The 26,838-nt window shown below is 42.6% G+C and overlaps 1 protein-coding gene across 6 annotated transcripts in view; it reads right to left on the reverse strand.

The window, feature by feature from the left end:
• Window positions 1-26,838, reverse strand: part of MMS22L (MMS22 like, DNA repair protein) — a 135,839-nt gene that overhangs the window by 72,773 nt on the left and 36,228 nt on the right. For all 6 annotated transcript variants that reach the window (XM_006118426.4, XM_075923917.2, XM_006118427.5 and 3 more), the window contains 4 exons: window positions 21,879-21,941; window positions 15,428-15,547; window positions 14,470-14,696; window positions 12,340-12,849 (listed from right to left, as the gene is read on the reverse strand). In XM_006118426.4, the coding sequence (XP_006118488.3) occupies window positions 12,340-12,849; window positions 14,470-14,696; window positions 15,428-15,547; window positions 21,879-21,941 (920 nt within the window). The remainder of the gene's footprint in view (window positions 1-12,339; window positions 12,850-14,469; window positions 14,697-15,427; window positions 15,548-21,878; window positions 21,942-26,838) is intronic.

Here is a 26,838-nt window from a genome sequence, read left to right on the forward strand (position 1 = left end):
TAAGTGTTCACTATTTTATCTATCAAATTTTTGTTACTTGTTCTCACACACGTAGTGCACAAACTGAACACATACATCCACACAAAAGTATACATACCCCTTTCCTATTTTCAGATGTTAAAGAGAAGTTTAGGAATAGCTTCATGGCTTTTCCATTCCTTTTATAATCCTCCAACAAAACTACCAGTAGGAGGCAGCATTGATTCTGGCAGCAGCGGTTCTGCATTGCAGAGTAGTTAGGAGCTAGTTTCATTCTTCTGTCATTATATAAGCAAGATGACACTGTTCTCTAATCCAGCCAAAGCTGATAAGTACCATCAACCTGTCACTTCCTACATTTCAAATTCTAACACTGCAGCATCAAAGAGTTTTTACATTTCGATTTCTTTTGCTGGCAGCGGTCGGTAGCCTCTCATTCTCCCACGGTGTTCTAATGCAGCATTTGCACACCAGGGTTACTCCCAGCCTGAATAGCAGGTCATCCCCTACTCACTGAGCTCATCTGTGGCCCATGTGCTAGGCAATTTAGATCCAATCAGCCCTTATTTAGCTCAAGAGTAATGAGCAGCATAGTGACACAGACTTAAGCCTGACCCTCAGGACACTGCTCATCAAGCAGTAAAACTGTGACAAAATCATTCATCTTCCACCCGCTGGCAAGAAATAATACTCGCACTCACTGTATTACTTTTCAAGATATAAAAAAAAAGTCCTGAATTTTCATGATGTGAGACATTAATTTGCAGAAAGCTGAATTCCCTTAAACCCCCCTGTTGCTATGAGCTCACCAGGGGGAAATAGGCCTTAGGAGACTGAAATGGAATAAAGAAAATTGCTTCAGCTTTCTTTTCATTTTAAATAAGCCTTAAATCTGACAAGAGATATCCTAAAGAGAGAGAAAAATATCTCTTGTATGGTAAAGAAGAAACAATCAAAATTAAGAGATTTAAATGTTACTTGTATTTAATATTTTTATTAGCAAAAATAGTTTTGTTTAATAACCCCAACACATTTTTTAAAAAGCCTTTTTCCATACCACCTGCCAAGAATGAGAGAGAGAGAGAGAAAGAAAAAAGTTCATTTGGGGGAAAATACAGGTTCAAAAGGGAAAGGCTTCAACCAGAAAACAGATCTTCATTGATATTCTTCAGGGAGTCATATTTTTCTAAACAACTTTTCACTCCTAACCAGAAGATGCTCAGGGCACCTGAAAATGATTTTGCATATGGGGGTGAAGGGTGTCCAGGAAATTTATTTGGTGGATTTTATTCTTTCATGACAGTAAGTCTTGTATTGCCGACAAGTAGGCTATATACAAGCTTCTGTGAATTACTTTACTAGAAAAAAAAATGAATGGAGCAAATGAAGCATGGAAGGATTTTTGAATTTGTAGCACTTGGTAAGGAGAAGCATATTTTCATAATTAACGTTAGAGCAGTACATCCGATTTTCCTTCACGTCAAATATTTGCCATGGTTGCTATTATTTGGCTATCAACAATGAGCAGCTGGAAAAAGCAACTCTAACAGATTCCCTGACCCTCGCAGTCTTTTCTGTTTATTTTTAAAATAATTCCAAGGAAGATGCTCTTCCATTACTGTACTAAAAACTACCTGATGTTAACTTGATTTTAATCAGTAGTTCTCTCATGATCTTCATCACTCAGAAGAGGGATACAAAATATTGGAAATAAATACTTACAATATACTAAAGTTAGATAAAACAAGAGAAAAAACAAGAATTTTCCATATGCCAAACAGTGGGTACATAACTGCAATGCAGTATATTAATATTTTACATCTTATATTTTATACCTTTTTTCATTCATTTGTATAATTACTCTGAGTGCTAAGGACATGCAATCAAAATTTCAGCTTGCATCAGAGTTATCTTTGAAGAGCAGAACACATGGGGGAAGACATACGTATGCAAGTTTATTTTGGATGCAAAATGTTTCACTCAAAATAACACACACATACAAAACACCAGACATGACTTCAAGCCCCAGCAAAGCAAAAGAGTGAGAAATTAAATTCATTTTTAATAATCAGAGCCATACCTTGAAGTAGCATATTGACACTGAAATTAGCTATGGATAATGCACCTACACCCAGTGTTTCCAGAGCAAACTGCTAAACGTTTATTAGAAAGGATTTAGACACAACACACATTTTAGACATGCTCTGATTTCGAAAATACAAACTTGTTCAATTCCAGTGCTCTGAGGCATTTAGTCGCTGAACTTTCTTTCTTGTAAGTTAATAAAAATAACTGAGATTTGAATGAACACAATACGCTAACTCCAGAAACACTAGGATTTTTTTAAGCCACTGGCAAAGTTAATAAAAAAGCGAAAACATTTCCCCTCATACCCTCAGTTCTGCTGTGTCACTTCATCCTCATTTGTGACTACACACTACACACCTGGGGTCACACACCAGTTAGTTGGTACATATATTGCAGCAACACATCTGATACTGGGGCCTTGATCTGGTAGGTGCACTGTATAAACATTAAAGGGCAACCTTTGTCCCAAAAAGTTTACAATCTAAAATGCATGACAGACAAAGGGAATATCACTATTTCCATTTTCTACATATAACTGGGGCAGAGAGAGAGAGAGATTAAAGGATTTGTTCAAGGTCACAAGAAGTTTGACAGAGCTGGATGCCTAGCCCAGGTTTCCCATGTGCTTTAATGACAACATTAGCTCTCTCTTCAGGACATCACAACCCAAGTTTTAATGGTATTCATGAGAGCCGGCGGGCTAGGGTGAACACTGGTGCCATTCTAACATGGTTGAGGGTCTTTTCTCACTACAATTTTGAAAAGTCCAGTGTTTATAAAATATATTTTATAAAAACTTAACAGTGAAAACTCCCTAAAAATGGAAAAAAATACTTGTGTTCTCTTCAAGAGCGTATCTTCTGACTTATATGATTACAGGAAATGGGAACCAGATTCCCTGTGGCTCAAAATAGTCTTGATGGGCATTTGGATGGTAAATCACAACACAAAAACCTCACTGAGTATATATTTCCACAGTAAAAATTTGCTGAATTAAACATTCCCATCATGAATTTCTCATTCGATCTCAAGGCTGTAGTATACTACGGGTTGAACCTCTTTGCTCCGGTAACATCTGTGGTCCAGCAGGACCATGGATGTTGCTAGACCAGAAAGCCCCAGCAGGCCAGTGCCAGCCACAGAGCCCCAGGGCAGTGGAGCTAGGAGCCTAGTGGCCTAGGGACAGAGGAACCTGGTGATCTGCTAACAGGCCCTGGGAGAGTCCATCAGCAGAGGGACTGACCTCCCCTGCTCGAGCAAACGCTCTCCTTCGGAACTGGTGAGCTCTTGAGGGTGCCAGACGAGGGAGGTCAAACCTGTACAACCTACGGTTGCCAGGTGTCCGGTTTTCTATCGGACACTCTGGTATTTGCACCATCTGTCTGGTAGAAAAATTCAGAAAATACTGGACATGTGCAATGTCCGGTATTTTCTGAATTCCTGGCTGGGCGCTGGACGGAAGCCTGGCAGGGGCAGGGGAGCGACTGGGAGGCAGGGCCACGATTGGGAGCCTGCGGTCGTCTGCAAAAGACAGGGGGATGGGGGCTGGGACTCCCAGCGACTCTCCCCACCTGGCTTCTGCACGCAACCAGAGGCTCCCAGCGCCAATTGCGGCCCCGTCTCTCAGCTGGGAGCCTCGTGCTGCATGCAGATGCTGGGCAGGGGGAGTGGATCCCAGCCACTCCCCCCGCCCAGCTCCTACTAGCAACTCGAGGGAGTGCCTGCCAGGAGCACAGCTCCTTGGACTTCAGCTGCAGTCAGTGGCTGCACCTCTCCCTCCCCTCCGCCCCCCTCTCCTCCTGTTGAGCCCCACAGCCCTGACCCTCCCAGCTCTGCTTCCCGGCCCCCTTTCCTCCCAGCCCCCCCCATTCTTCCCAGCCAGCCCCGCGGCTCCCGGCCTCCCTCCCCATGATCAAGTGTGTCCGGTTTTTTGGCAGGGTCTACCTGGTAACCCTAAACATAACTGATTGGATAGATTTGTTATTTTGGCTACAGTCCAACTAGTAACATAACTTTAAGAGACAACTATCTTTACCTGATTGGTACTCGTACAGTGGCAAAGAGACTGAAGCAAACGAGCAGACAATTAAAGCCCTTATAAGTCCTTAATACATTTATATTGTGAAACACAACTTGAGCACTGTTTCCTTCGGTTCATTGCACACAGAACTGTGCATCAGTGTAAATTAGCACACTGACTAGTAGCTTTAACACTGCTCAATGTTATCTAAAGCCTGAAGAGATCTGTGTGATTTCAGAAAAGACCACAATGAACCATTGATCTACATCCAAACAACCAACCCCAGTTGTCTAACACAGATGGAGAAAAATAGATATTCTGTATACATTCTCCATTAAGAGTTCCCTTCACTGCTGCAGTGTCTGTTTTGAATAATGTTGTGATGGGGATTTAATTTATAAATTAAACACCGTTTAAATAATGTTTAGGGTTTACATTTCAGAAGGAGGCAACCAAGGCTCATATAAGAGACCTACTTTTGCATGCATGCAGAAGTGTGCACATACCATTACTCTACCTGTATGCACCAAACTTCTTTTTCCTACCCTACACACCTTTTTTTTTTTTTTTTAAATTAGTCCTTAGAATTTGGCTTAAACCTCCAAAAAGTACTGACATTCCAAAACTAAATATCACAGAACAATATTAATCTCTCCACCAGTTTTCTATGTTTTATTGGATTAGTTCATTTTGTTATCCTCTCCACTCTCTCTAAGGCTGTGTCCAGACTCTGGGGTTTTTTCGGAAAAAGTAGCCTTTTTCCGAAAAAACTTCACCTGCGTCTAGACTGCAGCCGCGTTCTTTCGAAATTAAATCGAAAGAACGCGGCTTTTCTTTCGACGGTGGTAAACCTCATTTTACAAGGAAGAACGCCTTTTTTCAAAAGTGCTCTTTCGAAAAAAGGCGTTCTTGAATGCAAACAGGGGTTTTTCAAAAGAGAGCATCCAGACTGCCTTTTGAAAAAGCGGCTTGCTTTTTCGAAAGTTCCGCTTGCAGTCTAGACGCTCTTTTTCGAAAGAGGCTTTTTCGAAAGTATCTTTCGAAAAAGCCTCTTTCGAAAGAGGCTTGCAGTCTAGACATAGCCTAACTCAAGAATTTTCACTACAGGTTGATTCTCTCTAATACAGCACCCTTGCGATCTGACTGACGCCAAACCAGAGAATTTGCCAAATCACAAGAGGTCAATATTGTCTAGCAGCATTACCAACACTTCCATGGTTACTGGGCTCTTAGAAGACATTGAGGGATAAATTAGAGCTTGTGACGGCACGTTGGGGTCCCCCGTCTCCTGCACCCCGAAATGGCACAAACAGACCGCACCAGCCGGTGGAATAGAGGAAGTTTAGTGCCTCTCCAGGATACAGTACAGCACAGATGTAATCTGGTCACAGAGCTGGGCTAGGATGCCTCAGGCCCCCTTGAGATGGGGGAGACTGGGCCCCTGAACTCCAGCCCCTTCCCTAGGCTGTCTCCTCCATGCTCCCAGACAGCCACCAACCAACTAACCAAATTCCCTTCCAGCCCTGCCCCCCAGCCAGGGCAGCATTCCACCTTCCTTTGTTCCTCTCCATGGGGGGTGTCTGGCCACTGGTTCAACAAGTTTGGCACTACCTTTGCATAGCGAGGTTTTCCCTGCTGGGTCTTGCTCCAGACAGCAGGGGTCACCACAGCCCAGCAAGTACCCCCACTACGTCACAGAGCTAAACAACAACATAGAACACCGAGAGGCAGGACTGATGGCTGTAAACAAATTTTATGGGACCAGGGGTGGATGAGAGTTTTGCAGGGCCCGGGGCAGCACAATTTCTCCAGGCCCCACTTTGGAGAAAAAAAATAGAAAAAAGGCGTCAAATGCACAAATTGAAGGCTATTTTAATATTAAATGTGAATTGGGTAAATTTGATAGAAACTTAATTTAGTTGGATAATTCTTTTCTAATTATATTGTAATTCATTTTTAAACAAAATTCTGCATTAACAAAAAAGGGGGGGGGGATGTCCAAATATTGAGCAAAAAAAAGTGCCCTCCCTCCCCAAAATAATCATGGCACCTTTAAATCTCACACTCCCCATTTCCATTCATGGCAGGGCAAGAATGTCCCAACTGGCTTTCCAGCTGAGAGAAAACTGAAAATACCAGATATTGTACTGGTCCGGTATTTTCTGGGGGTTTACCACATGCCAGAAGCCACAAATATGGACTGTAAGGGTCAATACCAGACACCTGGCAACCCTGGTCATAACTCGAGCCTGCATTTACAATAGGCCAAGGACGTAATTTGGGTGATTTTGGCCCCTTTCCCACTTCGGAAAAAGGTCATAATGGTGGTGGTGGGGGGAGGATCGTAAAGCGGGCTGTTATAAAGCAGGGGCCTCCTGTATTTGTGGCAGGGGTGGGAAACCTCTCTTGGGTTGGGGGACACTGACCATACAGAAAAATCAGCTGGGGACCACACAAACGGGCTGGAGACCAGCAGGCCTGTAGCGGATCTGGCCAGGCGTTTGGACTGTGCACCAAGGCAGGGAATTGGAGTGCAGGGTCTGGGAGGAGGGTTATGTGGGTGAAGTTATGGGAGTGGGAGTGGCTGGGGGGCCGGACACTTACCTAAAATTGCTGCTCGCCCATTTCTCCCACAGGAGCTGCCTGGCCATGTGCTCAGGAATTAAAAGCCTGAGGGGAGCAATGATTGGTGGGTTCCTGCAGCTGCCATTGTCCAGGTCTGGCCAATGGGCTTGTGCGGGGGGACGGAAGCAGCCATGAGGGACCCTCCCCTGCCGGCTCGCAGCTCCTGCACCACAAAGGGCCCCGCCACGCTGTTCTGTTCTGTATGGGGATGTTGCTGCCTTGCGGCCAGACCTGACCAGCACGGGGTTTGCTCTAGCCACTGCAGCGCCTGCGCAGGCTGCCTGCTGCAGTGGGGGTGGGGCTCGAGCTTCCAAAGCGCCACGTCGGGCTCCCTCGCGGGCCCCAGGCTGCCGACTCTGCTCTAAGCAGGGCAGATGAGAGGTTTAACACACCAGTGCTGGCGCGGGGCCTATTAAAGCGCGGGGCCCGGGGCAACTGCCCCACTCATCCTGTCCCATATCCGCCGCTGTATGGGACCATGAGGAACTTGGCCACATCCATGATAAGTGGACATATGGCTAACTGAAATTATGTTGCTGGACCAGAGACATTCAACTTCTACTTCAGGGTGCCAGGCTAATGCGGGGGGTGAGTCTCAGGCAAAGAGCTCAGTGTAGGTAAGTTAAGCCACACACACAAACCAACAGGGAACAAAGGTTATGATCTGTGTCTAGCAATACAGCACACGACTCCTTGAACGTCACTCCCTCCTCTTCTTGCTCCTGCCCACGTGGCATACAGTGAAGGTGGTGCATAAGCATTTCTTCTGTACAGGGCTGCAGACTCAGCCAACAATTCCTCCACCTTGTGATTCTCAGATTTTAGTACTCCTTTGTGTGGTAGCAGTAGGCATGCTCAGAAATTAGGGGCAGTAGTGCAAAAAAGGAGTACAGTAAAACTCCAGTGGCCCAGCGTCCAATGGTCCATCAGCACTCTTGATGGTCCGGCACCATCTGGAACCCAGAAGTCCTCCGGGCAGCCGGACAATTGGAGCTGCTCTGCCCTCGGCTTCCCCGATTCAGTCACTGCTGAAACTAACCAGTGGCTGACTTGGGAAAGTCTGGGGCAGAGCTCCCAGCTGCTCTGCCCCGGGCGTTCCCGGAGTCAGCCACTGGTCAGTTTCAGCAGCAGCGGTCTTGGGGACGCATGGGCCAGAGCAGCTGGGGTGCTGCCGGGTTGGTCCCCTAGCGCCGCCCCTTGGCGCTGTGGGACCAACCTGGCAGCACCCCAGCTGCTCTGCCCCAGACTTCCTTAAGTCAGCCGCTGCTGAAACTGACCAGCAACTGACACTGGGGCTGACTTGAGGAAGTCTGGGGCAGAGCAGCTGGGGTATTGCTGGGTTGGTCCCGCAGCGCCAAGGGGCGGCGCTAGGGGACCAACCCAGCAGCACCCCAGCTGCTCTGGCCCAGACTTCCTTAAGTCAGCCGCTGCTGAAACTGACCAGCAACTGACACCGGGGCTGACTTAGGGAAGTGTGGGGCAGAGCAGCTGAGGTATTGCTGGGTTGGTCCCGCAGCGCTGAGGGGCACATCCCCCCCACTCCACTCCAGACCCCTCATGGCCCCCTCTTCCGATAGTCTGGCATATCTGATAATCTGGAACCCCCTGGGTCCTAAAGGTGCAGGATTATCGGAAGTTTACTGTATCTGCTTTCCAGTGCCTATTTAAGAAAAAAGGGGAGTGGAGAGAAAATGAGTACTGTTACAGGACCTTGTATGTCTAGAGCAAATTTTCATAGCTAGGTTACAAACCCTTGACAATAAAGGTTTATAATGGAAATGCTGTCAGACCCTTAGCCACAGCACATGAATGGCTATAATTAAAGCACAGCTTTTGGCTTCACCCTACTCTGCAAATGAAAGATTGCTATTTTTACAATAACTTCAAATAAAACTGGGTGGGAAAGCAGAAATGTGATTCCAGAAATGCAACGAGATAAGTTAAAGGGATTTCTAAAACTATTTGACATTCTAAGCTTTAAATAGTGAGGCATTTAGTTAACATAACCAAGTCACTATTTTCATAATGCTACTTAATCAGCAATAAAGAATGCTCCTGTGAGCCATCATCTTGGGTTAGGAGAAAGTGGCATATGAAGTTATTATTTCCTAACAGCCTAGAGGGAGCCGCTTCTCTCTTTAATCAGTGATCTCACTTCCTTCCTACCTGTAAATTCTCTGTCATACAGTTATAAAACTATTACACAGTACAGTGTACAGAAAAATTACATTTATGCAAGGTCGGATATCTTATTCCCACCTGGATTTTAAAACAGGAGAGATTGCTACAGTGAGTCATTTCATTCTTTTCAAAGTCAGAGATGCAGCCAGGAACGACTACCATCAATCTGGTTAACCTCTGCATGGCACACACAGAGGCAAAGAAATATAGTGGTCCAGTCTTCAGACTGGGCTAAGTAATTACCATTTCGTTTGTAATGTTATTCCCTCCTAAGAATAAAAGAGTGTTAATCTACCTTATTTATTTTTAGGACACCCATTAGCATAAGAGACAAGCTTCATCAATATTTTACACTTCTATCACACCTTCTACTTGAGGATATAAAAATGATTTACAAACACTAAGGAAGTATGCCTCACAACATCCATGTAAAATAGCTAGGTAGGAACCATCAACCCCATTGTACATAAGGGGCAAGACATTGATACCCTTTCATATGTTGAGAAGTACAATATTCTTCAAGTACTCCAATGATTTCCATGAGATCGCATGAAGAATGACTGCTCTGAACCTTAAGCAACCAGGCAGCTGTCTGACTTGCCAGGAGCAGGGGTGTACCTCTTTCAGAGATACAGGAGCCTGGACACTGGTGCAGTTTCAGAGTGGGTCAGCATCAGGATATGAACTCATTCCTATAGGTGACCTGACAGTGGACAAAGAGCATACAAACGGGGTAAACAGGGAAGGGAACCCCATCCCCTCACACTGTCCAAGTGGTACAGCACCCACCCTGACACTCTTGGAAATGGAGGAAAACCAGGTTTGGTCAGGATCGCCTGGGAGCACTGCACTAGCCACTCCTTTCTTGGGGTCTGGGAAAGAATTTCTCCTTCACTGCTAGATCAGCCAAGGCAAAATGAGGGTGTGGGAATGTCATGTTCCTCACAGAGTTGGTTCTCTCTTCTGGTTCATATACACAAGTCTCTAATGTATTCAAAAATATACATTCAGTTGAACAAAAATGAGAAAACATTTCTAATAAATCAACTGCACTTTATCTTTTTTCCAAAGGCTGCCTGAAAAGCAGTTGACTTCGGATTTACAAGCTATTGACAGCTGCAGGCAAGCTATCTAATCTAGACAGTAAGAAAGTACTCCAGCTAAACAGAGATCTTACATGCAGGTCAATATTTTTTTCTCATTATTCATAATGTGCATATGTCACTGCCCCTCCTCCACAAATCTTGACCTCATTGGTCTCATGTAGTGGCAGATCAATAACTGCCTCATTATGGCTTGAAGTAAAATTATGGGGAAAAATATTTTTCAGTCCTCCTAAAGAAGTTTTGGTTTTAAACAGTGAATTAGTGGACAGAAATGTTATTACTAATTTAGTAGAGATTATAATTTTAAAAGAGCCAACACTCCGAGAAATACAGTTTTACTCACAATGATGTCCAAGCAAATGATAAATAAATAATCTATTTACAGTGACATTAATTCTAGAAAAGAGATATATGTGGGATTTCAAACCTCAGGATTGCAACAGCAGAGAAAGATTTTCTAAAGAGAGATTCGTGGATTGACATTCAAAATGTAATATGTAATTCACAAGCCTACAGGCACTTCTTCAGTTTTGTTCTATTTTAGAGGGAAGTTAATACATTATGAACTCAAATTTAAGGTCAGAAGGGAGTATCATGATCATCTAGTTTGACCTCCAGCATATTGCAGGACACATCACCAACATCTGGTTGAGTTACTGAAGTTCTCAAATCGTGATGTAAAGATGCCAAGTTCCAGAGAATCCAACATTAACACTAGTTTAAACCTGCAAGTGACCAATGTTGTGGAGAATGTCAAAACCGCCTTAGAGGTCTCTACCCATATGACCCAGAGGAATCCCATATATGGTCATCAGTTAGACCCTGAACACATGAGCAAGATCCATCAGTTAGGCATGTGGGAAATAATTTTCTGTAGTAAATCAGGAGCCCTGCCCAACTAGTCCCCCCTAACTGGCATTGGAAAATATTTGCTGTTAGTCACAGATCCACTACATGCCACCACAGACAATCTCATCATAACAACTCCTCCAATCTAACTCAATCTTGAAGCCAGTTTGGTTTTATGTCACCACGGCTCCCCTTGGTAAGCTGTTCCAAAACTTCACTCCTCTGTTAGAAATCTTCAATTAAATTTCAAGCCTGAATATACTGATGACCCATTTATACCCATTTGTTCTTGTGTTGACATTGGTGCTTAACTTAAATAATTCCTCTCCCTCCCTGGAATTTATCCCTCAGATATATTTAGAAAGACCAATCCTCTTAGAGCACATTCTCCACCTCCCCTCTGCCAGGTCAGGATTGTTCCCCACAGCTGGGGAGATTCTGGCTTTCAGTCTGTTCCTTTTGCTGTTTGATGGGTTTGGAAATCTCCAAGTGCTCCCAGGAGGGATGGATTAGTGAGGATAATTGCAGGTTAGGCCAAACAAGCCAAGCTCTTTGAATCTTCTCTCAAAGTTTTCCATTCTTTGAATCAGCCTAATAGCCCTTTTCAGCACCTGTAACAGTTAAAATTCATCCTTTCTAAACACAGCAATTGTACACCAGTATTCCAGATGAGATATAAAGGTACTAACATTTCCTTGCCTGATGCCTCCTAGAACTGCATCACAGCTGCATGAGATTGGTGGCTCTCAGTAATCCTTTTATCAACCACTACACCCAGTAACCTTGTCATTTCCAAGTGAAAAATTCTTGCTGTTAAGCCCTTATTATTATTTACATTGGCAATATGACCCAAGTCTGTGTCATCCAAATTTGATTAGCATATTGTCTCTAGGTCAATAATAAAAATGTTAGATAAGACTGGTCCCAAGACTGATCTCTGGAAACTCCACTAAAAACCTTCTTCCAAGCCTGACAGTCCACCTTTCAATTCTCATAATCATCCTCATCTTTTCCAGTTGAACAAATAATTTCCCAGGTGTAACTGTATCAAATGCCTTACTGAAATCCAGGTAGAATAGATCTACTGCATTTCCTTTGTCTAAAAAAAAAAAAAAAAAAAAAAAATGCTGCCTTCAGATACTTTCTGAAACTTTGGCTTAAATTCCAAGCATTCCCCGTATTCAGATCCTTGAGTTCTTTGATCTTGTCCACTTCCCTAACTCCCTGCACTTTTTCAAGTTAGTCCTTTTGAAATCAAAGGCCCTAGTTGCAGATCTATTTTTGATTATCCTTCCATTTAGTTAAAACTGAATTAGCTCATAATCACTCAAACCAAGGTTGTCCCTACAATCAGTTCTTCTGTGAGATCCTCATTCCTCACCAATCCCAAATCTAAAATGCATAATCTCTTATTGATTCAGCAACTACAATTTAGTGACAAATGCAAAGCAAAATGCCAGTCTGTGTTCAACATTTATCTGACTAACTTACCTGAGCCTGGACAGAACCACCTGCAGGAAGTTTAGGACCATGTTGAGTTCAGTTCCTCGACAAGCTGGGAACAGCATACTAAATCCATCATTTAATAACTTTTCCTGGGAAAGGTTCAAGTAGCAGCTGGTCTCAAACACTTCTTGAACACCATCAACATAAGTGGAAAGTGGTATCCAGAGATTTTGTTTGTGTGTGTGGTCATTCTTCGTTACCAAGAACTCCTTTGCTTTTTCACAGAAAGCATGCGACAGTTTCTCAGCTAGGACACTGATGTCCATGTTTTTCTCAATATACATCAGAAGGAAGGCGAAGTAGCCTCTCCAAATGAGGGCTCTCTGAGAAATGCTGATGGAAGTTGGGCTAAGAAAATCCAGGAGATCCAGCACCCGACTTGCAATGTCCTCTGTTTCTGCAATAACCGCTAGCACAAGGAAAAGATTAAAGAAGTTCTGCAGCCCCACCTCTGTCAGCTCTCGCATTCTTTTCTGATGGAACTTGGAATAAATTCTACATATAAAAAAACAAAAAAATGTTTTTCAATTAAGAATGTTTCTTTCAATCTCCTTGAAAAACTGTATTAGCCCCCATTTAATATCTTTAATCTAGCTTCACACACTTACTTTAAGAAGAAACAAAAAACAGGACTGTAGCTCTTTAAAGACTAACAAGATGGTTTAATAGGTGATGAGCTTTCGTGGGCCAGACCCACTTCCTCAGATCAAATAGTGGAAGAAAATTGTCACAACCATATATACCAAAGGATACAATTAAATGAACACATTTTTAATTGTATCCTTTGGTATATATGGTTGTGACAATTTTCTTCCACTATTTGATCTGAGGAAGTGGGTCTGGCCCAAGAAAGCTCATCACCTATTAAACCATCTTGTTAGTCTTTAAAGTGCTACACAGTCCTGTTTTTTTGTTTCAGCTGCACCAGACTAACACGGCTACATTTCTACCACTATTACTTTAAGCAGTCCTTAGTTTTAAAATTTTTCTTTTCTTCCTCCATGCTGTTTGCTACTAGAACAACTAATTCCGTCCCTTCTTTTTCCCAATCCAGGGTGCATACCAAAAGATTTCTAACCCATAGTGAAACCTAACCTTTCTCTCCATGTTAACTACTGCAGATGTAAGAGTCTCACTTCCAGCAGAAAGATTAACCAGAATTACAGAAACAATGCTTTCGACCACAACCCGCCACCTGCATATTAAATAGGCTCTCAGTTTTAGCATGTTACTAGTGCACCAGGTTCTGCATTGGATGCTCACAGGTTTTCAGGTGGAGTTTAAGGTATCTATTTTGATTTATTGAGACCTACTGTACATGAGAAAATCTTTTAACTACTGACAGGCTTTTATGTGTTTCAATGCTTGATTAGTTGGCTAAAAGAGAGTTCATCCCCAAATCATAGGTATAGGCTAGGGTTCCAAGTTTTGCCATCCGTGTGCAGACTAAATGTTATGTGCATGGAGGCATGTGTGGATCTGCACTACCAGTAAAAATATATGCTACTATGGGCACTCTGATAAATCAGCTGGGTGGCACACGAATCTCTCCTGGGTGGCCAAATAAGCGCTCAATTTACAGGGAACACTGTTGTAGGCTGTTAATTTTGTTACTTGAATAAATGATTTATTCAAGGTAGGAATGATGAATGCTCATTGAGCAGATTTGCACATGCTATTGTAAAAACACCCAGAACCTAATCTAATAGGTTGCTGAATCTAATACCAGTATTAATCAATTTAGTTGTGGTCTGCAGTGAAAATCTACTTTCTTACATGTTAAATGCAAGTCATTTGAAAAGTTATAGCACATTCATCAATCAGCAGACGCTGAGGTTGTTTCATAAGATCTGCAAGTTCATTACACAAGTATAGTAAACCAGAAAAACTTTTCATTTACCAGGGAACAATTTTTCATATTTTTTGTGCAAAGCCTAATTATTGCTTTATGTTTACTGCTATATTTCAAAACTCACTAAATAACAAAAATCTCACTAAAAAAAGGAAATTTCAAATTTAGAAAAGGTGAGATGGCTAAGAAAGCAAGGGAAGTGCTGGTATATGGCACAGGACAAGTTCAAAGATTGCCATACCTTCCTTTAATTTGTGCCATACCTTCCTTTAATTTGTTTCCAAGGATGAGTTACATTGTTCTCCGTTGCTGCTTTCATCATTCGTGCCAAAATGCAGAGAAAAATTAGGTAACTGTTACTGGATTTGTACAGGTCAGGGCACTGCTGGTCAGAGCAGCAGCTTTTCACCAACTCAAGCATAGACAAAGGGGTTTTGCAAACACTTGCTAAACCCTTCAGACCAAGCCATGGAATGGTGAAGGAACTGTTCTGGAAGAAAAATAAGGTAAAGGTAGGAAAGAATGGTAAGTGTGAAATAACTACATAAATTCCTTCACACAATAAAATAACATCTTCAGATCACCCTTCACAAAATAAAATGCACTATCAGTGCATGGACCTTTTTTTTTTTTTTTAAGGAAATCTCACTTCTTAGCCCTGGGCACAAATGATAATGGTTGCCACAACTTTCTTGCCACACCTGCAAGGTCTAGAAATTCAGAATTGAAAAATATTTTTTTTGCTACCTCTTAGCAATTTGTGGGGCATTTCAACCCATGTTGAGCTAACACCGATTAGAACTTTTTTGCAAACATGACAGCTATTTCAGGTGGTTCAGAGCAGTGTTTCTCAACCAGTGGTATGAGTACCCTTAGGGGTACTTGAGAGAATTCTGGGGGGATAGGTCATCATAACTGAAATTTGTAGAAAACTAAATTTTTGTTTTAAGTTTTACAGCACTTTATTATTTTTGTACTTTTTACACCAAAAAATTTCATCGCCCATCTGGCTAGGATTAAGTTGTTTAAACAAATGTGTTGCAATAGTAGAAAAAAAAATTGTGCGCATCTGAAAACTATAGGTACTGAGGGTACATTTTTTTTAAAGGGATACTTTATAAAAAAAGATTGAGAAACACTGGTTCAGAGCATCAAATTGTTTCTCGGATAGAAGAATGCATACTTGTAATTCTCTAGTTTTTCACATATGCATCCACTAACCAGATTCTTGCTGTAATAATCCCAGAGTATGGTGACAGTAGGTAGATTTAAGTCCCAGAAGCTACACAGAGTCAAACAGCACTGAAGATGCATTCGTATCTGCTCTTCTAATACACCAGCCTTACAAAACAAACAAATAAAAGGTTTTTGTTAGTAAAAAACAAACAAACAAACAAACAAAAACTAGATTTTAAATAACTTCAAGGCTTCCAGACTGCTGACAATCTTGTATAAATATCATTTCTAGTTATATACTTTTGAGTAAGAGTATCCACTATTACAAGCAATGGACTAGAAAATAAAATCTGACAAACATAGGCATTTGAAGGACACAAAGTGAGGGAGGTAACATCTATTAGAACTGTTTCTGTTAGCAAAAGAGGAGCTTTCAAGTTTACACAGATCTGGGAAACATACCTAAGAGACTCTGTATGGAACAGATTGCTTAGCATAGTAGTTAACACTTATTTCAAAGGGCCATCCACGCTGCAGTGGCCTGTTAACACCCCTTGAGTTTCAGAGGAAAGGAAGGAAAGGGAAGGGGGGAAAAAAAACAGGACCGTTAGGAAGGGTGAGTTCCAGATAGTTTTAATAAGTCATAAATCCAGCACCTCTATTCAGTCCATGATTTTTAGTGTCTAATAAAGTTAAGAATTTAAGCTCGCAGGCTCATCTTTTAAAGATGTGCAGATTTCCTTTGAGAATGAGAACTGAGAGGTTAAGATGGAGGACAATTGTTTTGTGAAAAGTGCTCAACCACAAATGAAAGGGTATTTGTGTCTTAACATTTTTCTGTGAGAGTTCATCGAAGAGCATAGCAATTATCTGGTTTCACCCATACAGTTGTTATTGGGACATTCAGTGCCTTTGATGCGGTACACACCACATGTTGTGACATGCATGATGTTGAAAGGTGTGCTTTGAATGTTGCTGATCATTGTTGCAGTGGATACATGTCTACAGATTTGGCACCTGTCAAGGTCTGGTGCTGCTTTGAGTTTGTGTGTCTTGGTCTCCTGACGATAAGCTTGGAAAGGCTTCTTCTTTGAAGGCCAGAAGGAGGAGAATCAGACAAAGATTTCTTCAGGGTGGGGATCCCAAATATGGGTACGTTTTGTCCCTGTATGGGTGCAAGTGAGCACTGGTAAGTGACAACTAGGACCAAGTCTACACTGTGGGCAAGATAGATGAGGCAGTAATGGATCCAGTGGGGATATGGATGCAATAAATTCACTGCTGAACACTCTCCCATTGACTCCAGTACTCCAACTCAATGAGAAGTGCAAGGGGAGTTGGCAGGATAGTGTCTCCAGTTAATACGCTGTTGCGAAGACACTGCAGTAAGCAGATCTAAGTACATCAACTTCAGCTATGCTATTCATGTAGCCGAAGCTGCATAATTTAGATCAATCTGCCCACAATGTAGAAAAGCCCTAGGGCTGTGTGGTCAAAGGCATTTTATTTCTCTATTGAAGCAGGTTCTTTCAGAATAAATAGGCAGTCCATTCCATGACGCGATCTGCTTCTCTAGTTGAATGTCCTTGTTCGATGAAGGCATTTTTGGTGTGTTAAAGTGTACATCCTGGGACCTTCTCCTCAGTGTATAGTCTACGGTAGCTAAAACTTACTCTACTCTAGAAAATTAGATCATTTTAACTAAGTCGGCTAGTTGTGAAAAATGTGCACACTTCCTGAGCATCATAGTTAAGCCAACCAAAGTCCCCATGTCCACAATGCTAAGTCAATGGAAAAATTATTCTGTCGCCTCTTGGGGGTGGACATCCTACACTGATAGAAGAATGCATATGTAGTGTCCTACACCTACAGTGAAGCCCCCCAGGGTGCTGCTGAAGTATTTTAAATGTAGACAAGCCCTCTATGCCTCCCTATAAATAACAGATTTCTAGGTGTGTTTGGACTGGTTACTGGATCTAGGAAGGCAGGTATGATGATCCATGGATTTCTTGTATGTAGTTGTTTGTAGGACTCTATTGTTAAAGGTGTCTGAGATGTCAAGGAAGTTGATGCAACAAACATTGTCATATAATAATACTCTAAAAGTCAGCAGTTAGCTGTTAAACTACAACAACAGTTCATGTTGCACAATGCATATTCTTAGCTTTACTGTAGATACAGTAAAGTCACATAGTGAAACCAGATTTATAGGGCCATATACTTGGCATGGTGGAGAAATCTCAATATGGTAAGTGGGGCAGGAACTACAAAGAATAGGAGAGGCATTGCAGTATCCTCCAATTGTATATGCCCAAGTTATGCATAGCTTACTCAATGGAAGCATCATGTGAAATAAATAGATGTGTGGCCTAACTCTTAATATTAAAAAGCTGCCAGGAAACCCAGTAGATTCTCAAGGGCATGTTTTTCTTTCCGTTGTCAGTTACTTACTATTACATTTTGCAGCTTTTGTTACTTCTGTTCCAAAGAAGAGGCACGTCCCTCCCTGCAGTATGTCTGCAGAAGAACCACGTGCATTAAGACGACCAGCTGGCACTATGGCAGTGGTCCCCTGATATGGAACGTTTCAATGTCCTACTAGCTCTGTTGCAAAGATTTGGGCCAAAATAAAGAGATAAAATCCAAAATTGCTTTTAATATTTTGACAAGCCGAGCTTGCAATTCTGATCATTCAGAGATTACAGTGAAGTTGTTCTATGAATGTTGCTGCAAGAAGATTCCATTGCATATTTCTAAGAGACCAAACTCATGCAATATCAAGAAAAAGAGAGCTGGAGGAGAAAAGATGCAATGAAAGAGTACAATCCAGGACCAGCCTTACTATCTGAAGCAGGAAATATCTTACTGGGGGAGAAGAGAAATGCCAGCCCTTCCCACAGATAAACATCATGGAGATACTTCCTCCAATTCCAGTAGGACAGCAGGACTTGTAAGGCTTAGAGGGAAATCCTTCTGCAGCCAATGGCTGATGGAATGAGGAAGCTGAATCACATCAGATTCAGACAGGCTTCCTCATGGTAAGAGTGAAGTGCCACACCGAGTGTCACACCAACCAAGTAGCCATTTGACGTCAGGCCTGACCAGTTAATGTCAATAGAATTATCCTGCCATTTTCACAAACAACACTATCCAGCCTTCAGTCATACCATGGCTTTCACTACAACCCAATTTTGCTTGTTCCTCTACTTGCTTCTGTTCCCTTCATCTGCTCTTCCTGCTGCACTTCTCTCCTACCCTCTCTTACAATATCTAGTCCTTATGACTGTCATTTTAAATATAAGAGGTCAACTCAAAAGGTAAAAGCAAACCGCCATAAGAAACCTGGAACAGCAATAGTGGAGATGTACATGTCACAGAGACGATTGGTAAAAAAAATTCTTTTTTTTTTTTTTTTAACTGAATCCACATGCACAATTTTGAACAATCCCATTTTCTACACAAAGCTAGCAGCCATTTGATATTAAGTAATGAATAACTTAAATACAAAATAATCCTGCATAGATTATTGTCGGTGACCAGAACATATACCTAAACCATTTTATAGCTTCGCAGCAGTGTTCCCTCTAAGATTTTCCATCCATGAGCAGAGTGAATTTTGCCTTGTGCACCAATATTCAGGTCATGTGCGCTTGTTCCAATGTATTCCACTGTGGCACCCACCAGTGGCCCTGCTTCCTGACAGACTCTCCCAGCGCAGAAACCCCAGCCTGCCCCGCCTTGCTCCCAGACAGTGCCTTTGCACCTCATGGGAAAAAGGTGAGACCTGCTTCCCCCTCACAGGGAGCACTACTCCCTGGGCAGCCTATGCAGGGCAGCGGCTGCCCCAGGCTGTTCCCCACAGAGCTGGCTGAGGTTTGTAGGAAGTGGGGTGCTAAAGGTGGGACAGCAACATGTGAGGAGCCAGGGGGAGAGGGGCAGGAGACTCTGAGATCCAAAGGGCAGTGAGAGGAAAAGGAGGAACAGGAATGCAGGTGGCCCTGGCCTCAGGACCAGCCACACCGCATCCCAGCTACAGCTACAGCAACAGCAACCACCCTGCCCAGGAACCCTGGCCACCGCTCCAGCTCTGCGGAGCTTCTGTTTAGCCTTAGCCTGCTGCTTGTGATATTTGTAGGCAGCAGAAGGGCTGCTAGAGATTCCTCTGCCTGTAGTACCAAATGAGCACTCTGTGGTCCTGGCTTTTCCCCTATTATACCAGTAGCAATCAGGATCTGCCATTTTTTAACCAAATGAACAAGGTTCTTCTCTCAGACCCTTCAAAAACTGAAGTGCCTGGAGTCGTGTTGCCACAGCCCTGCTGCAGGCCAAATCTTATGCGCCTGCTAAGACAACATTAGAACCTTCTGTTAAAGGCAGGTGGTGGGAGGGGCAGAATGCAGCATCTGCCCCATACCTGAATGTCATGCCCAGTTAGAGCATGGTTTCCTGTGGATCTCAGACAGTCCAGTCAGCTCTGGCTGCTTTGATTCCCCTCCTGCTCCATCTCTGTCCCTGAACTCTCAGCCATCCAGACTTAAAACCACCATGTTACATTTTACTCTCTCATGTCCCCCTTGTCCAGGCTGCCATTCGGTCTTTTCTTCCCCCTCCCAATGTAAAACCAAGCAAAGAGCAGGGAAATCTCTCCCCTTGACTCCTGTAGCTGTTACCTCACTGCCTCTGCCCTCCATCCTCCAAGACATAGTGCTGCTGCTAAAATAGTCTTCCCCTCTGCCTATGTCACTCCTCATGATTCCTATGCCACATGCATCAAAGTCAGGCTTCTCCTCCCCTGCAAGGCCCTACCCAGTTCTGCTCCTACCTACATCTCCTCCTGTTCAGCCCACGTCACTAACCCTTTGGAACCTTCTCCCTAACACCTGTATGCAGAAGGAGCAGCATAGAACAGCCTCTCCTCTATGACCTGCTGTTATGTGACTTCCTACTCCATGTCCTTCTCCTTCAGAGCTTAACCCTCCCAACAGCAACTTCTGTGTGATACCTGCACAGCCCTTGCATGAGCTGTGTGGGGCCAAACTGTCCCCACTGGGTCTGTGTAGGGTTGTAAGCTCCTTGGGGCAGAGGTAGTTTTATGTGGCAGTTCAAGCCCCAGGAGCAGCCGAATCACAGACGAGGCTCCAGCTCCCGCAGAGACACACCACATGGCCCACCCCAGGAGCAGCCAGGCAGCAACCTCGCAGGTCTGGAACTGGTTGTGTGGTGGCTGCCATGCGGCTGCTCTGGGGGCCGGCTGTCCCTATTGGGACAGCCTCCAGAGCAGCTGCCCACCACACAGCCGCGGTCCTAGGAGCAGCCACCACGCCCTCCCCCTCTACCCACCAAGCCCACCTCACCAGCTTACTGTACCTTCCTTGGACATGGGAGTGCTGCTGCGTGGCTCTGCTGAAGTGGTGGGCAGGATTAAATTTCTTTGTGTGCGCCCACACAGGCGCACGCTCTAGAGGGAACTTAGCTTGGCAGAAATGGTTTTCCTTCTGATGGAATCATAGAATGGAAGGAACCTCAAATGGTCATCGGGTCCACTCCCCTGCACTCACGAGAGGACTAAGCATCATCTGTGACAGGTGATTGTATAACTAGCTCTTAAAAATTGCCAATGATGGAGATTCCACAACCTCACTTGGCGATTTATTTCAGTGCTTAACCACGCTGACAGTCAGGAAGTTTTTCCTCATGTCCAACTTAACCCATAGAGAAGGTCCAAATGAAACATCATCTTCCTCTTTTTTCCTCTCAAATGGTATAAAAAAAGGGAATAATCAGCAGGTTTATTCTTATTGCTTAGTATGTCTTATATACTTACAATTATATTTACATCTGTTGTTGTTACAGAAATTACAGTTTGTACCATGCAACTTAGGAAGACCTATACAGAACTGCAATGCTACATGTTTAAAAATGTGATGAACAGCATATTTAAAAGCTCTTTAAAAGGAGGCCAGTTCTGACCTCTGGGCCATGAAGCACTGCATTAACAGCTCTGCAGAAAGAAAAATGATAAGGTATGAAATGAGTGCTCAGAAACTAGAACCTTATCAGGAAGAGTTTGATTCAAGCCTGTAAGACAAATTGCTCAGCAAGGCAAGTCACCTTCCTGCTGTGATGAGGATATAGCTGAATTTTCAATGCAATGACTATCTCTCCCATCATGTCTCCTCAACTTGATATCCTCACATTCAGAGTAGTTTACATTTTCTAAGCATCCAGCTCTTATTCTGAATACATCTTGTCAAAGTAGCCACATACATTTCCAGGATAATTATCTTTTCCTTTATCTGACAATTTAACATCAAGCACAACCACTTTAAAGTAAGTGTAGTCACTAACAAGAAGCCAACTGTACACTGCCTTAATTCAGCTCCATCAAAGACGTCTACGTAATCAAAATTCCAAAGACAAACCTGTTAGTTGTATACTTCACTTAATGTGCTGGATGCATCTCAAAACATGGTTCTTTATTCCTCCCCATACTTACTTGAGCATGAGTGGACCTTTTCAGCAGTTCTTCCACAAAGTTCCAATTGGATTTGACTCGTTTCTGCAAAAGAATGACTGTCAATGTTAAATATCTGCTTTTCAGAACAGATGTTATATAATATAGCGTATGAGAGATTTCCTGAAACTTTCAATTTCCTAAAAGTATTTTGCAAAGTTGTTGAAAAGAATCCCCTTGGATTGATGTATGTGACTGGTATTTTCCCCTAACTTTCAGCTACTTGCACTCTCAAAAATAATTTTAAAAAGTCTCTTTCTGTCTTGAGAGCATGAGTGTCAGTTTAACCTTGTCAGGAGATTGTATTTCATTCCTATGCATAGGTCTCAGATATAGTCACCCAAAAGAAACCAAATATGTACAAATGGCATACATCAATCCCTCTAGTGCCAGCTTTTACTTATAATAACTCTATATTATAGCTCATCAAAAGTAACCAAAATCAGCAGTGCTCTAAAATGGAAATGAGGGAAGCAAAATACAGGCTCATTCTTCTCTTTCTCTAGAAATCTTTCACCGGCTCATTTTACCTAGATCAAACAGCTCTTCAATGCTAAAAATGTCAGTCAGTACCAACTTGGTCCAGAGTCTAATCTGCTGCCTAGGCCAGCTCAAAAGATTGTAAGGGAAATCAAACAAAGATCATAATTAATCACATTCATGTCTGACAAGACTGATGGTTGTTTCAAATGAACATTCAGATCACTTCTACAAAGAAGAAATATTGAAAGGAAAGAAAGTTTAGACTAAAGACAATAAAGCTGTTTAAACATCTGGTTAGGTGAGTGGAGAAGAAAAGGGAGACGTGTTTTAATATCTGCCAGTAAAAATGTATATATAGATTTTCACCACAAACTTGATTATTGAAAGCCCATATATTTTTTTTTTTTACTTCTTTCATCTGTGCTATAATTATCCACTTAAAAGGTCTATGTAACCTTATTTTCCCCTTGCCCTGCCACTCCTCTTCACTCCACAGCAGAATCCTGTCTTTATCTCAACTTCAAACTCTTTGGAGCAGACATCCTTTATATATTTACACAGAATCCAGCACAATGGGCCTACAATTGGGTTTTCCAATTGGCTTCAGATCACTAGGGTTCAGTTCCTATCCCCCCCACCCCCGAGAGAATTTTAAATACCAACCTATATAAAAAGATATACTGCTATCTACTTTTCGACACCAGTGTGAGTTGAATGTTTAGCAGCTATCGTTTTACATGACAAAAAAAAAAAACCAGCTCAACTGTTGGTGGGGATGGTGCTGTTGGTTCTTCACAAATTAATACCAAGAGATCAGAGGTGAACAAAGGATTGGGGGGGAAGTGGGGAGTCAAGGACAAATGAACAGAGAACAGAAACTAACAGCAAAGGGGAAAACCAATGTTCTACTGAAAACTTGCCTGGTTTCCTGCCAGCTCACCTGCAAGAGGCAGGATTCCAAAATAATGGCTCCAAGGCAGCCCTGCCTCAGAATCAGAGATCCCAGGAATTCTAGGGTCCACAACTGCATGCCATGAAACTGTAGGCAGGGGATCTCAGGGCTTAAAGGCAGAGAGACTGGCAGCCCTGAGTATTCCAATTCAAGCTAGGCTCCGAAGCAGGGTACCTAGAAGCCCTGAAAACCAACCCCAGTTTAAGCTGGGGCTTTCAGGGCTCCTACATTCCTGCTCTGTAACCTGGGATACCTGGCTCTCAACTGGGCGGACTGATTTAAAATCATCAATTTTAATCATGGTTTAAATCAGCAAGCAGGAAACCTTGATTTTAAACCATCAATTTTAGTTGTGGTTTGCATGTCTTTTCCTATAAAAGGTTGATTCTCATTGGCTTGTAATGGCTACAACTTGTTTATCTGCAATTAAATATAGTCTTTAGAATAAATCTAGTCCTCCTTTTTTGCTTACGAGGAAGATACACTGTAGCGTACACATACATATTTAATTAAGCAATTATATAGCATAATTTATACTTACTCAGTTTCTTAATCTTCCATTTTTTGTCATGTTAAAACATTGTGAATGATGTATTTCTTATTTACTATATGATTTTTACATGTGATTACTGGTGGCTAATCCCTATTTGGATGGAAATTGAAAATTAAATAGCATTTTTATTGTTAAATAAAACAACTTTAAATGTGATGGATATAAGGGATGTGAATGGTTAACTGGTAAGCATCACTGTCATCCAGCCCAGCTATGCCTTCCTGCTACCCACACCCATTTAATGGATTAACTAGTTAAATATAATGTTTAACTGGTAAACTGAGTAAATGGGATTTTACATCCCTAATGGATATAAATGAAAAAAAAGTTTAAATACAAAACATGTTTTGATAAAACTAATATTTATTAAACAAAATAAGTTTTGTTTGTAATTAGTGAATTGAACTGACTGTTTCTGGTCATTAAGTTAATCAAAATTTTAGAACTATCAGATCTCATTCTTTCATACTTAGTTTTTCTTCATAAACTGTATAGGCAAACAAGCCCTCTTACTTTCATTAATGCTAGCAGGTTTCTTAATTTTGAATAAATAATTGAGTTCAACTAGTTGAATAAATTGAAATGACAAACATAATCCCTTGGTACTTGCAGCAGAGGCTACTGCTGTCAAAGGCTGGTTTAGTACTTTAACACCTGGGTGCAGGGGCTTCGCTAGTAACTTCCACCATTCAGTGGTTTCACTTTCTTTAAAAATTAGCAGCAACTATGCACTGCTTAATATTATTTATATAATTTAAATTTTAATAGATTACAAAATATTTAGACCTCAAAGTACAGGCAGTCCCCGGGTTACGTACAAGATAGGGACTGTAGGTTTGTTCTTAAGTTGAATCTGTATGTAAGTCGGAATAAGCGTCCAGATTCAGCCGCTGCTGAAACTGATCAGTTTCAACAGCGGCTGAATCTGGACGCCAGTTCTGACTTAAATACAGATTCAACTTAAGAACCCCAGACATCCCCAAGTCAGCTGCTGCTGAAACTGATCAGCGGCTGATTCCAGGAAGCCCGGGGCAGGGGCTTCCTGTAGTCAGCCACTGGTCAGTTTCAGCAGCGGCTGACTTGGGGACGCCTGGGGCAGAGCAGCTGGGGTGCTGCTGGGTTGGTCCAGTAGCGCCGCCGCTCCTCGGCGCTACTGGACCAACCCAGCAGCACCCAAGCTGCTCTGCCCCAGGCGTCCTGATTCAGCCGCTGCTGAAACTGACCAGCAGTGGCTGAATCAGGACGCCTAGGGCAGAGCAGCTAGGGTGCTGCCGGGTTGGTCCAGTAGTGCCCAGAGCGGCGCTACGGGACCAACCGGCAGCGCCCCAGCTGCTGTACCACAGGCGTCCGGAGCAACGCCGCGGAGCACGGGGGCAGCGGGACAGCCCAGACGCGCCGTGGCTGTCCTGCTGCCCTCAGGCTCCACGGCTTTGCTCTGCTTTGCTCTCCGTCTCCCTGGTCTGCAGACCAGGGAGACGGGGAGCAAAGCCGCAGAGCACGCAGGCAGCGGACAGCCCAGACGCGTCTGGGCTGTCCGCTGCCCGTATGCTCCGCCGCTTTGCTTCCTCTCCCTGGTCTGCTGAAGACCAGGGAGACGGCCCTGTTTGTAACTGCGGATCTGACATAAGTCGGATCCGCGTAACTCGGGGACTGCCTGTAACTTGTGAATATATTTTAATAGGTTTTTGTTTTTAAATATTTTAAACAACATTCCAATTTATTTTTAATTGATTTTTATATATATTAGCTGCCAAGTTCCATGGTTCCTTGCTCAATTTTCAGAATAATACATTCTGATTATTGCTATGCCAAAAAAAAAAAAAAAAAAAAAAAAAACTATTGAATTTTCCTTCCGTTACACTCTTGGCTCCATAATAGAATTAATGTTTTTTCAAAATTCCTCAAAATATGGAAATTCCAGCTTTTAGTAAACATCAAGATATCTGTCTAGACCACATTCACAAACAATATATCAGAAGCAACACAGTCTAGCCAAAGTTCACACCATAAATATATAAGGCTTCTTAAAACCAATGTTAAAAAAAAAAAAAACAGCTGGGGAGAAGGGATTTCTCACAGCCAAAATCAGAAACAGAAAAATCTCCTTTCCAGGAGAAATATAGGATGAAATTTAGGGCCTCTTTAGAAGCTAATACAAAAACTTCCAATGAATTCAATGTCTAGGCCTTATTCTCTTTAAGTGAGTCCAAACTCAGAGGGAGAGTGGCGTAATTAAAAAAAAAAAAAAAAAACCCACACACACACCACACACAGCTCATTCCCTCTTACAATTTCAATTTTCTCTACTCACCAAGGGCACTTGTCTCATCTGAATCCAGCTAAATACCCTCTATAATTGGATACCTCTTATCTTGACAGTGAAGGCAAGACAACAGTTTACAACCCATCCCTGCCAGCCAATATGCTTCTACGCACCTCATTCCAAACCCAGTAGCTCTCAAGCCAAACAAGATTTCATCCTGAGACTGGTGGAGTCCAGTAACTGTTTACCAAGCCTATTATGTGAGCATTCATCAAGCTGCTAAGGCCAAAATTTCAGTTGCAACCCTTGGGGTTCCATCAGCAGCAACTTTTTCAGGTGTGGATCAGGGCACTCTCCTCTCCTAACTCACCATGTATAACTGTGCTAAGCTTCTCTGCTGGGAGTCACTCTTTGCATATCTTATACAGCACTCATTTCAGGCAATTCAAAGGGAAATATCTTCCCCCAAGTAATTCTGACTACACTTTCCTAGCCCACAGCAGTGTTAAAATTGACCCCTGCAATGTTCAAAAATGGTGATTTTTCTCTCCAAACCCTATTTAGTTTTTAAATGTATGAACAGTACTTTTCAGAATAATGTGGTGTGGTCTGTTTTGGTTAGAGAAAATTAAAAAAAATAGAAGGACTCCGTACCCCTTTTCACTCTGGGAAATGGAGAATGGATAGTTCC

Source organism: Pelodiscus sinensis, chromosome 3 (genome assembly GCF_052426305.1).
Source record: "Pelodiscus sinensis isolate ZL-2025 chromosome 3, ASM5242630v1, whole genome shotgun sequence".
Taxonomy (NCBI): domain Eukaryota; kingdom Metazoa; phylum Chordata; order Testudines; family Trionychidae; genus Pelodiscus; species Pelodiscus sinensis.